The following is a 14562-nucleotide window of genomic DNA, read 5'->3' as shown; positions in this document are numbered from 1 at the left end:
TAATTTTTTTAAACAAAGACGGTCCTATGTAAAACCCGAGGTTGTTTGTTTTTACAAATATATTCTAAGGCGGTTTTATAAATAATGGTCGTAGAATAACTTATTTAGATCATAATATTTATAAAAATGTCACCGATATGTTTTCTAAGACGGGTCTCTTGCAATCGTTGTCACGTTGTCGAAACCACGTCGTAAAATATATTTTTTTTAGTAGTGATAGTGTGTTCTGCCTTGCTCCTACCCTTAATATTTATTAACATGTTTCGTGTGTCCCTATAATATTTATTAAACAATGATGCAAACGATAAAAGGGCATGAATTGTTAATTACCTTATAGGTTCTTGAAGAGGGACATTGTTGAGGAATTGTGATTAATCGTGATGGTTCACATACAACCCAAATTCAGATGTGAAAACTCTAAGTTGACACAAGGAATTAATGCATGGACAATGTTAGTCATAGCTTATTACCAAGATTAATGCTACGATGGACCACCTATTAAGGCGGTCCACAACGGACCATGATTTTTAATCGTAAGATGAATCCTATTATTATAAGTCCTTTCACACCAAATTTCTCACTCCCTTCTTGTAGTTTTTTTGGCGAACCTTCGACCACCATTCATTGCTTTCGGAGACGATTTTTGGCGATGGTGTTTCAAGTTTTTTTTCCCTTCCTTGCCACCATCACTCTCATCTTCCTCCTCTTTGGCGTCAATGATCCTATGGAACTAGTTCGACCTAATGAAGTTATTGAAACTCAAATCTAGAAATCCCAAACTTGAAAGCTTCAATGACTTGGGGAAAGCACCAACGAACTCTTGGCCCTCTCTACAACCATCTCGACAACTCGCGCACTAGATCTACATTTTGTACATTGTTCGTTTTCAAGTGTAACATGCGACCAAGACCTACAACTCAGTGTTATCAACGTCTCGTTGTTCAACTCTTTGAGCGCATTCCATTAGAGTTCGAAGAATTGGACAAATCGAAAAACTTCACCATTGTTGTAAATCTTAGTTTCAAGAGCACGAAGAAGGAGACATATCACCAAAAGCAAGGAGAAGTCACTCTTGTGGCGGTCACGGAGGCTATGTGTGTTGTGCTTTTTGACGACACTAGCGACACACACAAGAGGGAGAACAAAAGCGATAAAGAGAGAGCAATCCATTGATCCCTTCCAACAACACAAATGGCACGTGTGTGAGAGATCTAAGTCAATCATGGCTTAGTTCGTAGAGGTTCCTGGTTTCAGATTTAGAGGCAGTGAAGAGTGGTCGGAATTGGTGGAGGGCCGATGAAGGGCTGCCAGAGACGATGGATGACAATGATTAAAGGCTGAAAGGGAGGAACAATAAATGGGTAAATATTTGATAGAAAGGATGCATAATAGATCTTGCACCTGATTAATTTGATCACTATTAGTAATGGTACATGATGGACCTGGTTTGGATCCACCCTAGAAGTCTACAATTACCAAAACATTATGTAGAGTGTAGATAACTTACATTGTAGGCCACTAACCCCACTGTCCCTTTCTGACTATGAACTCACTCCATCATACTTTAATATAGGCTTTTCATCTTCTAGATAAGCTTCATACTTAGCTACATTACCAACAATAACAAGTACAATAAATAGTTAAATGAGAAATATATATCCGGTTTGGATAATTAATAAAGACATCACATAAGTTGTTTGATATTTTTTTTGTTTACTTTATTGATGGTTTAGAGTTTTCTTTTTATATTTGAAAGAGACAAAAAGTCTTAACATCTTATTTAATTAATTATGAGACTAAAATCTAAAACTCTATTTTAAAAATATTTAAATATATTTTTGTATTTTTTAAGTAGTCCTTTTTTATTTTACTATCTAAGTTATCATTTTTTATTTTATTTTAATATCCACTATTAATTAAGTTCTGTTCAGTGATAATGTGATATACAAAATGTCAAGTTATTGATGTCACATCATGTTGGATTGGCTAAGTTGTTATCCAATGCATTTCCATGTTATTTACTTTTTTAATTTTTATAAATATTTTCTAATAAAAAATTAAAAAATGTATGAAGAAGAGAGGCATTTAGGTCGTCGCAAAAACCCCTATCTCCTTCTCCAATAAACGCTTAACCATTACTATAAAAGAGAAATGAGTAGATTCTTTCTACGCCTAGTTTTGCGAGTTTGCATTATCATATTCCTATTCTTCAATTCTCATTTTCCCCTCAACCTTTGACGTGGACTCCCTCTGCGCCCTCAGAATCATCTTCGTGATCCTCAACTCCAATTCCATCAAACTCTTGCTACTTAGTGTCATCTTTTGACGAGATCCACAAATGCATGTCATCTTTGTCAAACCACAAGCCTCTCTATCATTTTGGCTAAGTGGGACAACCACATAGACCTCCGCAAAACCCCTTAACCTCAGCCCCCAACATGCACGTTTTCATCATCATCATCGACAACTTCCCCATCCACCTTCGTAACCTCGGTGACCAAAACAATGTCTTTGTGGTGCTTTTCACTAAAGAGGACGGACACCAATCCAACCTTGCTTACAATACAATTTTTTAATTCAACAATAATTTTTTAAATTATAAAATAAGAGAACAATTCACTCATCCCCAATATGATATATCACTGATTATGTGACATTTTGTCTATCATATCATTACTTAATAAACTAACACTAAATACTAAATTTAAATAAAAAAATGTGAGGTACTAAAATAAAAAAATCAGTAAATTAGATAATAAAATCAAAATGAAGTATTTTACAGTTATAAAAAATATGTTTAAATCTCAAAAAAATTATGATTATAGATACTTAAGCAAATAAATATCGATAATGTAGGTATTAACAAAGAATGATACTCCACGTCAAAGACTAAACTGAATTATCATAATTGTCTAAACTGAATTATTATAATTTTATAGCACCTATATTTTTTTCAGTCTTTATTGCAATAAGGCTGATGAGATAGAATTATGATTAGGACTAAAGAACCACTCTCATACATGGCCAACTCGAAACTCAATAATCTATTTGTATTAGTACTATTTTATCACAGAGCTCCCAAATAAGAGAAAAGAAAGACATAAACAAGTCCCTTTTGAAAAATCAAAGAAGGAAGAAAGAAATTGACAAAATTAGCTTTGGAGTTGGTACAAAATTCTTTCAAGATAACTAGAAATTTTGAATTTAAAACCGGTACACATAATTAATATGTTGTTGGTTGAAGAGGTTTGGATTCTTTTAAGTAAATTTCTATGTTCGAGTTAGTTTTGTGGATAAAAAAATGTTTAGAAGAAAAATTAAACTAAAAAATGATGTTTTAATAAAAATTAATGATAAAAAAAATTATTTGCATACAGCTGCATTAAACTAGTATCCATTCTACTTTAAAAAAAATTGCATTAAAAACTCCAAACAAAACTTTAAGAATGATCCTTCTCTAAACAAAATTGCCACCTTAATACTTGTCGTTTCATTGCAAAACATTAGCTTCCACTGTTTAGCGGCTTTTTTCGAGGCCTTTTTACCCAAAAGGGTTTTTTTTTCTTTCCATATGGGTTATTTTTTAATTATTTATTTAAAGGAGTAAGTTAATATATTACGATTTTTAAATCAAAAATTGTAACACTTATGACTTTAATTTTATTTTTTTTCTAACTAAAGTCATAAAATTATATATAACTTTAATATAATTTTTTTTCATTTTACGACTTCAAAGTTATAACCTTTTAAAAAAAATTAAAATCGTAATATTATTTACAATTTTAATATAATTTTTTTATTTTACCAATCTGATTTTTTTTATTATAACTTTCGTAATACTTTTTTTATTCCATGATTTTACTATCTACTTTTTTTTTCAAATTTTATAATATTACATATTATTATATTTTAGAATATTATAACTCTTGTTATTATTTTAGGGTTTAATGTGTTAATAAGTTATAATATATTAAATAAAAGATTATCTAAATTTTAAATAAATAAAAATATTTAAATAAAATAATATTAAAAAGATATAATATATTTTAAATAATAAAATATTACAAAAATATATAACATATTAAATAAAATCATAAAAAAATATAACATATTAAATAAAACTAATAAGTAAACACAATTTTTTTATTTTATTTTGCTTTCAATTTTTTTAAAAAAAAATTGTAAACAAATTTATTCTCAGAACCTCTTACGGATGAAATTCCTTCCACGAGAATCTCTTCTTTCTCTGTTACCAGTTTCCACTCTCAGAACCCTTCATGAAGATTCCATTTCCCGCCATTTATCTCATCTTCACCTTCTCCCTCCCTTCCTCCACCGGCGCCGGCATCGACACCATTTCCCGCCTTATTCGTATCCAAGACCGCGAGAGGGCTCCCCCTTCCGTCCGCCGTGTGTGGCGTCCTCCTCCGCCTATTGCCTTCTCACTCCTCCAGCTTCCAATTCCGGATAGTCAACAAGGTATTTCTATTCTTTTATTGTTATTGTGGTTGCTTTTACATATAGTTGATTCTTGACGTAATAGAAGTAGTTATTGAGTTGTTTTTTTATACTGTTTTGTTTATGACAGAAGCAATGCGGTGGAGAATATTGCTTCAAGATCAAAAACCATCCTTCTTTCAAAACACAAGGGAATATTCCTCAAATTCTGTATGTTACTTGTGAATTAATTTCTTAACAAAAGTGAGAGCGAGTGTTTCATTTGAATCAATTCCGTGTGTTATATGACTTGCATCTTTCTTTTGAACTCTTCAAATTATATATTATTGGATGAATTCATATGGTGGCGCCATAAATTGAGAGCAAACATAGTCAACGATAACCCTCTCACTAAGAAAACTAGTTACCAGGTATTTTTGACTGAAATCTCATCTGGGTTTGTTCTTTACTCAACAGCGTATAGTTTCATCCATAATTTTTTTAGAAGAATGGAATCTTTTCGATGTTTTTCAACTCTCATTAATTCCTCAAAGAGACACTATGTTAAACCGTTATTCAACTCTCATTCTTCAAAGTTACTAACATTATCTCTCAATTAATTTGTAAGTACGTATATTATTTTAGATATTTTTAAATAGTCTGTATTTTGAAAGTTTGTAATTAATTTTTTTTAATTTATAAATCATTTTTAAGTAGATTCATAGCTAGGATTATGTTAGACTAGTTAATTACTAGTTCAATATATTAGTATAATATAGAATACATGATTTGGGGAGGGAGTATTTTATATTTTTCAATCTCTCATTTAGTTTATTATTTATATTTTTTTCTCTCATTTTAGAATGACTTCCACTCACCCTAGTAACAAAAAAAAAAAAGAATGACTTCGATCTACTCATAATTATTAAGAATAAAAAAAAATTTACTCCTCCTTTTATCTCCAATTGATTTTTATTTTTATTTAATTTTAAGTTATATAATTATAATATAAATAATAATTGCGGTGAGGATGAAAGAATCTAACTCAGTAAATAATGCATGTTGTTGGATTCAATATTTGCAAATAAAAAAAATCGTAATAAGGGATTAAAATGTATATATATATTTAAATTTTAAACTGCAAAATTATCCTTATAATTTAATTTTTTTTATATTGCCCTTTCTTTTGCGGTGAATAAAGTGAGACCATTTCAATTGAGTTTTTTTCATGGGAGTTGTATAAAAAGTAAAAATTCGAGTGGAAATCCTTTTACTAGACGGGTAACATGAATTTGACCCGAGACAAAATGTTTTTTTGTTTAAAGAAAGAGATTTTAACTTATTCGGACTGGAAAGATAAGTAAAGCACCAAATGCTTAGCTTCACTGATTATTTCCATCAAGAAAAAAAATGGACACTCCTAAAATGATTAAACCTTAATCATTGTATTTGAAAACAATTCGAGGATGACAAAATCATCAAAGATGGCATTTCTTATTTCTATTCAACAACATACAAATATTTTCATGATTTTGACAAATTGATTGTTGAATTTTTTTTTCCTGGAATCAAATGAAAAAAAATGGATTTGGTATGAGACAAGAACGTTTAAAATAACAGTGCTTTGATGCCAGCATTTCTTTACTAACTCAAAATATGTCGATTTTGAATCCCCACCAGGATTGAAGGCACAACTGGAGTGGACATTGTGGCCGGTCTGCACTGGTACCTCAAGCATTGGCGCGGTTCCCACGTATCATGGGACAAGAGGGATGGAACGCCTTATATCACACCATTTACAATTGCACTGATGGAGCATATGTAAGTACTTGGTTGATACTTATAACCTGCATCAGATTAGTAATTTCTTTCAGTTATTCCTACAATAGAAGACCTACGTAATTATGGGTTCAACTTCTACTGCTTCTCATTTACTGTCTTCCCTTTATTACTGTATCTTTCCTTTTATGGTGCATTTATACAACAACAAACAACCACAAAATCTTATTCCACTAAGTTATGATGCATTTGTGTTAACAAAAAAAATGTTGTTGTATTTCATTATGTCCTTGATACATACTACCTCCAGTCCTTATTATAAGCAACAAGTGTAGTGTATAATAAGGACCAAGAGGTAGTATAGAGCAAGAAACAGAAAGGATATATCACATTGCTTTGATCATTTATTTTCTCTCCTTTAATCGGACCAACTTGTACACAAATGGCCATCTCAAATCTACATTTTATGCTCAGTTCTAGTCCTAACTAATCATGAATAAGTATACCATATTTTAGTTTTAACCAGATATTCTTGGTGTATGGGAACAGGACAAAAACAGAGATGCCATCGTAGCATTTCTTACTCTTATTTTGGTTATATAAGAATTCTTACTCTTAGTTTCAGCACTCGGCTGAATGTAACTCAATATTGGCTTACCATATGTTGAGGTTTAATGTCCAGATCCATGATATTTATTCTTTACTCAATTATGACCTAGTTGATCTGACTAGACAAGTCTTGGCAAAATATGCAAATGAATTGTTCTTTAAGGTCATAGAGGCATACCAATTACAAGATGTCGATGGAATGACCCTTCTTAGCCCAAGATTTCTGGACCTAGTGGAGGATTTGGACACACTGTAGGCTTGCCATGATGGGTTTCTTCTGGGACCTTGGTTAGAAAGTGCAAAGCAACTAGCTCAAAATGAAGAACAGGAGAGACAGGTTTGATATACTTTAATATAATTGGCGCAAATTTTTCAATCCATCTGTCTTATACTTCTATTGATATAACCTAAACATTTACAGTTTGAGTGGAATGCTAGAACACAAATCACTATGCTGTTTGACAACTCAGATGAGGAAGCCAGTCTGCTTCGTGACTACGGTATGAATAACAGTCAATACCTTGCTATACTATTTAACTTGGCATTCAGTAGGGAGATGTGTTGGGCTTCGCTGCAACAATACTATAGTCCTGATTGGATAAACTTTTCCATTAGCATTTATAGGAGAAGAAAATAAGAAAAATAAAATAAATAACATCCTTTCACAAGTTAAAATTACTTTATGCATAGGAAATGGTTAAGGGAGAAGGAAAGAATGAAAAGGGCGGGGATTCATTCTCCTCTTGCTAATAAAATTAACATTCTAACAAACTAGCATTTGATTATAAAAAAAATTAATTTATTCATAAGTTAATTTGTAGAAATTTTTTCATATTAACTTATTCAAAAGTTGATTTTTAACTTATGCATAGACTAATTTTAGTTTATGGAAGAAGTTTATCTCATTTTTTCTTCTCTTATAAATGATTATAGAGAAATTTATCCAAACAAGATGCATAAAGTAAAAGCTTTGTTTACCTTTTGTTTTTGTAAATACTAAGCACTTTCTCCATGAATAGCTACTCTGGAACCAACAGAGAAAAGGAAAATAAAAGCTATGTGATGTTTTGTTATGTTGTTTAATTTATTTCCACAGGAAACAAGTACTGGAGCGGGCTTCTACATATGTCCCCAGAGCTGCTATTTATTTTAAATATTTAAGAGAAAGCTTAGAGAATGGTGAAGATTTTAAGCTAACTGAATGGAGGAGGGAGTGGATTAAGCTTACTAATGAATGGCAAAAGCGTAGGAATATTTTTACCACGGAAAGTAGGGGAGATGCTCTAAACACTTCAAGGTGGCTTTTTAACAAATACCCGAACCTAAGAAATTCTGAAAGAAAGCTTATACTGGAGTACTGAACTCAATGTAAATCAATGAAATTTCAATAAACTATGCTTACATGTATATGGATTATGAAGCCAAGACCATTTCGTTAATCCGGTTCACTTATCTCTAGATTTTCATTTTCCATACACCGATGCCAATTTTCTTTTTGAAAATACTTTGCCAATGTGGAAAGGAAACTATAGCTTTCCGGTTCCTGCAAAATACTATAAAGTTGGCAAATGTGGCAGCTATTTCCTCTATGTTCCGCGAAGAATAACCAATAGCCGTATCTTATTGATGGGAAATGGATGCATTCAGGGGCCGGCGCATATATATTTAAGATGAAGAAATGCATCTCCTCATTTTAATAAAATTATCAATATGTATCAAAAAAATTATATTTTGCATACCATAATTTTATATATTTGTATTTCTTCACAAGATAAATAAATATATCCCCTTATTTTAATATTTATATATCTTATTTTATGTATTTAAATTCATTATTTCTTTTTCTTATATGTTTTATTATTTTATTTATATATTGATTTGGAAGTTTATTTTATTTTTTCTCCAATAAAGTTAGTAATTTTTTGTTGTTTATCTCATATGTTTCATTCTACATTCTACTATTTCATCTCTCACTCCCTCTATTTTTTTTATTGCACATTTCTTTCCTCTACTACTCATGTTTTCATTTACCATATTTTGATCCTATTTTTATATTGTGCAACTAAGTAGCTTGATTTACATTTGTCATTATAATTCATCTTTTTTTCGCATAGACATATCTTGATTAAGCGGTGACAACCTTGGTTGATATAATTTTCTTTTATTGAATCAGAATTTCTAAATTAACTTTTAAAATATTTGTTTTCAAACAGAATATTATTTTTTTTTTAAAAAATTACTGTTCCAAAAATCCTGATATAAACACATCAGCACCGCACCACCGACCACCACCCATGGTCCGTTTGCAATGAAGGAAAGAAAATGAGAAAGAAAGAAAATTACAATTTGAATTGGACAAAAAAATAATTATTTATTTATGAAATTTAACATTTCTCTCCTTTTTATTTTTATCTTTCTCTCCAACCAAATACGAGTATTTTCTTTCCTATTTATTTTCTTTTTTCAATCCAAATATACCATTGAAAAGGAGAGAAAAGTAAAGAGTCTATTTGGTGGGAATCCCACTAAACCATACGAGCAAGCACTCTGGAACGTATGAATTTCTTAACTAGGTAGAATTATTATTATACTCTAGAATATGGCTTTTGGTCCAATTTGAACTTTTTTTATATACTTTTCTTCTTTTGTTATTCTGTGAACAATTTTTGACGCCGAAATCTCGGATAGGTCCCAGAGCCTTCTAAGAATATGGCAACGTAGCCGCAGATTGGTACGTAGGCGCACGCGTCAAACGCCATTTTTGACCAAATATTTTTTCCATAAACAAAAAGGTAAGTTAATTATAAATTAGTTTAAATTAATTTTTTCTCATATTTATAATTTATGTTCAATTTGATTATGTATTTTTTGGATTTAATTAGACCATTAATTTTTAAAATTGATGCAATTTGATCATTAAATTTAAATTAAACTAACCATATTAAAGATATGTTAAAGTCACTAAATGTATATTTTTAATATCATTAATCTAAATTAGATGGAAGAAATAAATTAAATTAATTTTAAAAATTAAAAAATTAAATTAAACTAAAAAAATTAAAGGAATAAATTAGAGAGAGAAAAAAAAACTAATATGAGGTCATAAATTGGTATCTTAGACAAATCCACGGTCTTCTAGAAGGTTCCAGCAATGGGAAAACGAGTTTTCTTGCAGATGCCTCAACGTACCAAAAGTCCAGATGCTTAAGAATTGGTCGATTCGTTTTTTCCAACTAGTCCTATAAAAGCGCATTGAACGGTTCCCAAACTCTCCAAACACACAAACATCATAACATAAATAAATCCTTGTGTTGTGGTCATAGTCCTCAATTCAACTTTTCAGCTATATCTCTTGAAAGAAGAAGAAGAAGAAGAAGAAGAAGGAGAAATGGGATCCAACGGAACATCTTGGGCTGACCAGTGGGATAACGGGCCTGACCCAGTGACTGTCTCCAACGAATCGAAGAAAAAGAATAACGCCCTCGGCAAGACCAAGGCAGTGGCTTCCACTGGCGTCAAGAAGTTGAAGGAGGGTACCTCCGTTGGCTTCCAATGGATCAAGACCAAGTACCACAAAACTACCCAGAAACATTAAACTAACCTATCTTTGGTTCCTTCTTGTACATATTTATAATATCTATAGTCTCCCCTTTTGATTATTATGTGTGTTTTTTCAATTCATTTATTGTTCAGGTGTTATATAGGTTTACTTTGTACTATTGAGTATTGATGGATATAGTCTTTTTTAATGTTTTATGTTCGATGGATTAGGTTGTATACATTTTTATGCATAGAGAATAATGGATCTTAATTTTATTCTTTTAATCTTAAAGCTTCTCTTTCCCTTCAATATACCATCCATGACGCTTGAGAATCAAAGAGATGTGCGGAAAATTTAAACTAAACTCTGATAGTTTAAAACCTTGGATTCCTATTTTTTCTTTGGTAGGTTGGTCATACATGTACAGTAATTTAAGTAAAGGACGCATAATAAATGACAAATAATATTTTTTTCCCTGAGTATTCATAAATTTATTTAGGAAAAATGAAAATTTAAATTTTAGTTTACAAATGTGGAAAAGAATGTAATAAATTTATTTATTTATTAACTTTCGTCTGTTACTAGTAATGAAAGAATCAATATGACAAACAAAAATGATAGGCAACATGATTGCGAAATAGATTTGATCAAAATATCAATAAGTTTTTATTGGACTAATTTATTAGACTCCAAAATTTATTTCATTGTAAAATATAATTTAATCTTCACCTTTCTTACCATTTTTTATCCTTGTAAGTATAATATATTACAATCAACACTTAAAAAAGTAGGAAAACAAATAATAATAAACATAATATTGATTAATAAGTATAATCTATTTGTTGATATAAAATTTCTAATGTGACAGTATTTTACTCAAAAAAATGAGACTCAAACAAAAATATACATCCATTAAGTTGATCCTTACAAAAAAAAATGAGACATAACTTGATTTTGTCATTTTCTAAAATTGTTAAAATAGAAATTCCAGAACAATCGACAGATTATGCTTACTCATTAATATTATACTTATTATTATGTTTGTCAATACTCTACGCATTCAGAGACGAAAATCACTATTTATCCTATAACAAATTAAGAACTTTCCTCTTGTAAAAATGAAATTTCCTATTTTATTATTTTCTAATAAGGTTGTGTCAAATGATATGGTGTGCCTTTAGAAATTCAGATCAGGACTCAACATGATTTATAATTTATTACTCACTTCGTGTTATTATAATTATAAGTGCATTGGATTAAAATTTTAAAAGATTATTTTAACATAAAAAATCATCTAAATTTTATAAAAATATAATATAATATTATATTTTTATTGCACGAGTATTTTTTTAATAGAATATCACGAGGCCATTAACAACAAACTTTAGGCAGTTAAATTCCTCGTGTGAGAAAATAGACCACTAAAATATTATTATAGTAAAATCTTAACCACCTTATTTTCTTCTCTTTTATCCTTACTAACCACGAAGTGGTGAATTTGAGGATAGTTAGAATACAAACTACCTTTTAATATTAGTCTATTGAATCAAATTTTCCATCTATTATTTCTATCTAACTAAAAATATAAATTAAAATTTTAAATTAGGTTGTAATATTTAAAGTAAATGACAAGAAACGAACATATAACCTTTAGACTAGCAATTATTGTAACAAGCAACCAAGTTTGGTGTATTATAAACTAAAAAAAATACTAAAAGTAACTAATAATAAAGTTTGGTGTACAAAAATTAAAATAAATATATACAATACTAATAATTATCATCACTATTATTAGTTTCATCAATGTAATCACTTTCTTCATCTTTTACTAAATCAATAATTTCGTCATCACTTTCTTCTTCTTCTTCGCGGTCAACAACTTTTGAAGCTACCACCAGTTTTCCATCAATCATGGATCAGAATAAATCATTTCTATCCAAAGGCAATCCTTGACCATTATCTAGGACATTAGATGTAAAAGGAATAGAGTCAATATCATCATTTTCTTGACAAGCCTCAAGTGTAGCTTTCTCAGGCACATCATACAAATCTTGAGGCTTTGTTTTCACAACAACTAACCAATTAGGATCTTTGGTATCTTTAACATAATATACTTGTTGAGCTTGACTAGCCAAGACATATGGAAATATTATGTTTATCTTGTGCATTCTAAGGTAATTAACATAAATAAACTCATCAATAAAAATTCACGGAAGAAATTGAAAGTTTGTTTTTCTTATCTTTGTTTGCTTTTATCTTTCCTAATTTTTTTCAATATCTGTTTATCTTTATCTCTTTTGCTTTATTTATAACTATTATTTTATCATTTTTTATTTATTTGTTGTCATTTTATATTAACTGTTATTACTCATTATATTAACAATCTTTGGTATATTGATTTCTTAAGTTAACACATGGTGTGTAAACTTAAGAAATCAATATATGGACTTAAACAGGTTTCCCGACAATGGTATATTAAGTTCAATGATACTATTACATCCTTCGGATTTAAGGAAAATATTGTTGATCGGTGTATATATCTAAAAGTCAGTGGGAGCAAATTTATATTTCTTATTCTATATGTTGATGACATCTTGCTTGTAATTAATTATCTTGGTCTATTAAGTTAGACTGAGAAGTTTCTCTCTAACAACTTTGAAATGAAAGATATTGGTAAGGCAGGCTATGTGATAGGAATAGAAATATTCTGTGATAGATCATAAGGACTGTTAGGCTTGTCTCTAAAATCATATATTAATAAAGTTTTAGAGAGATTCAGAATGAATAAATGTTCAGCATCTCTCATTCCAATACAGAAAGGAGACAAATTTAGTCTCATGCAATGTCCAAAGAATGATCTGGAACGGAAACAGATGAAAAATATCCCTTATGCATTTGTTGTTGGGAGTTTGATGTATGCTCAAACATGCACAAGGCCAGATATTAGCTTTGTAGTTGGTATGCTTGGTAAATACCAAAGTAATCTAGGATTGGATCATTGGAAAGCTACAAAGAAAGTCTTAAGATACTTGCAAGGGACAAAGGATCACATGCTTACTTGTAGGAGATCTGGTCATCTTGAGGTGATTGGATATATAGATTCAGATTTTGCTGATTGTATAGATACAAGAAAGTCTACATTTGGTTGTATGTATCTTTTAGTCGGAGGAGCGATTTCATGGAAAAGTGCAAAGCAATCATTCATTGTTGCATCCACCATGGAGGCTGAATTTGTGGCATGCTTTGAGGCCACAGTTCAAGCTAATTGGTTGAGGAATTTTATTTCAGGACTTGGAGTAGTTGACAGTATTATCAAGCCGCTGAAAATTTATTGTGATGATACCGCAACTGTCTTCTTTTCTAAAAAATGACAAGTATTCTAAAGGTGCTAAGCATATGGAATTGAAATACTATGTCGTTAAAGAAAAAGTTTAGAAACATAGAGTGTCAATAGAACATATTAGCATTAATCTAATGATTACTGACCCTTTAACAAAAGGATTACTGCCAAAGTATTTACTGGCCATGTAGTGAATATGGGCATTATGTCCGCTAGTGAATGTTGAATGTTATTATATTATTAATAATGTCTATTTGACATTTGAGCTCATTATTGTGTAAGTTTCTGAAATTTGTGTTTTCTACTTTATGTATATATGCATGCAAATTATGATGTGGAAAACATATTATGTTTTTGTTAATGAAACAATGACTTTTGTTTGAATCCATTATGAACTTCTCATTTTACAGTCATATTAAAGAGAAGGATAATATAGTAGTACATGGAAGGGAATATGTTGATTAAATGACACGTAACCGCCATGACTCTTATTGTTTTTTATCTTTAATTATGATTAATGATGAAGTCAATTTATCTAAAGTCTTTTAATGTGCATTATGATTTATGTAATTATTAAATCATAAAGTGTTATGGCATCACAAGAGTCAAGTGGGAGAATGTTAGGGAAAAAAATATTAAATAACATGATAATATGACTCATTTGAATTAAGGATCTAAACTTGATTTAATAAATTAAAGGGACCTATTGACAAATATAGAAAGTTAATAAACTTCTGATAACTAACTTGATGGAAGTTTGCTAATAAAAGGCAAAGGGTTCTATCTCTGTCATAAGGGTTTTTTTTCTCTAATTACCTATCAAGAACGTGAGAGAAAAATAAAAGAAGGAAAAAGA

General features: G+C 30.1%; 1 protein-coding gene across 1 annotated transcript; it reads left to right on the top strand.

Moving 5' to 3' along the window:
* The first annotated feature begins 10099 nt into the window (after positions 1-10099).
* On the top strand, positions 10100-10650 carry LOC100527101 (uncharacterized). Its single transcript, NM_001364116.1, has one exon. The coding sequence runs from the start codon at positions 10214-10216 to the stop codon at positions 10418-10420; it is 207 nt and encodes a 68-aa protein (NP_001351045.1). The 5' UTR covers positions 10100-10213; the 3' UTR covers positions 10421-10650.
* Positions 10651-14562: the final 3912 nt, after the last annotated feature.

The sequence above is a fragment of the Glycine max genome, chromosome 4 (assembly GCF_000004515.6).
Source record: "Glycine max cultivar Williams 82 chromosome 4, Glycine_max_v4.0, whole genome shotgun sequence".
In the NCBI taxonomy this organism is placed as follows: Eukaryota; Viridiplantae; Streptophyta; class Magnoliopsida; order Fabales; family Fabaceae; genus Glycine; species Glycine max.
Note: the sequence above shows the minus strand (reverse complement) of the source record. Positions and strands in the feature narration are given on the sequence as shown.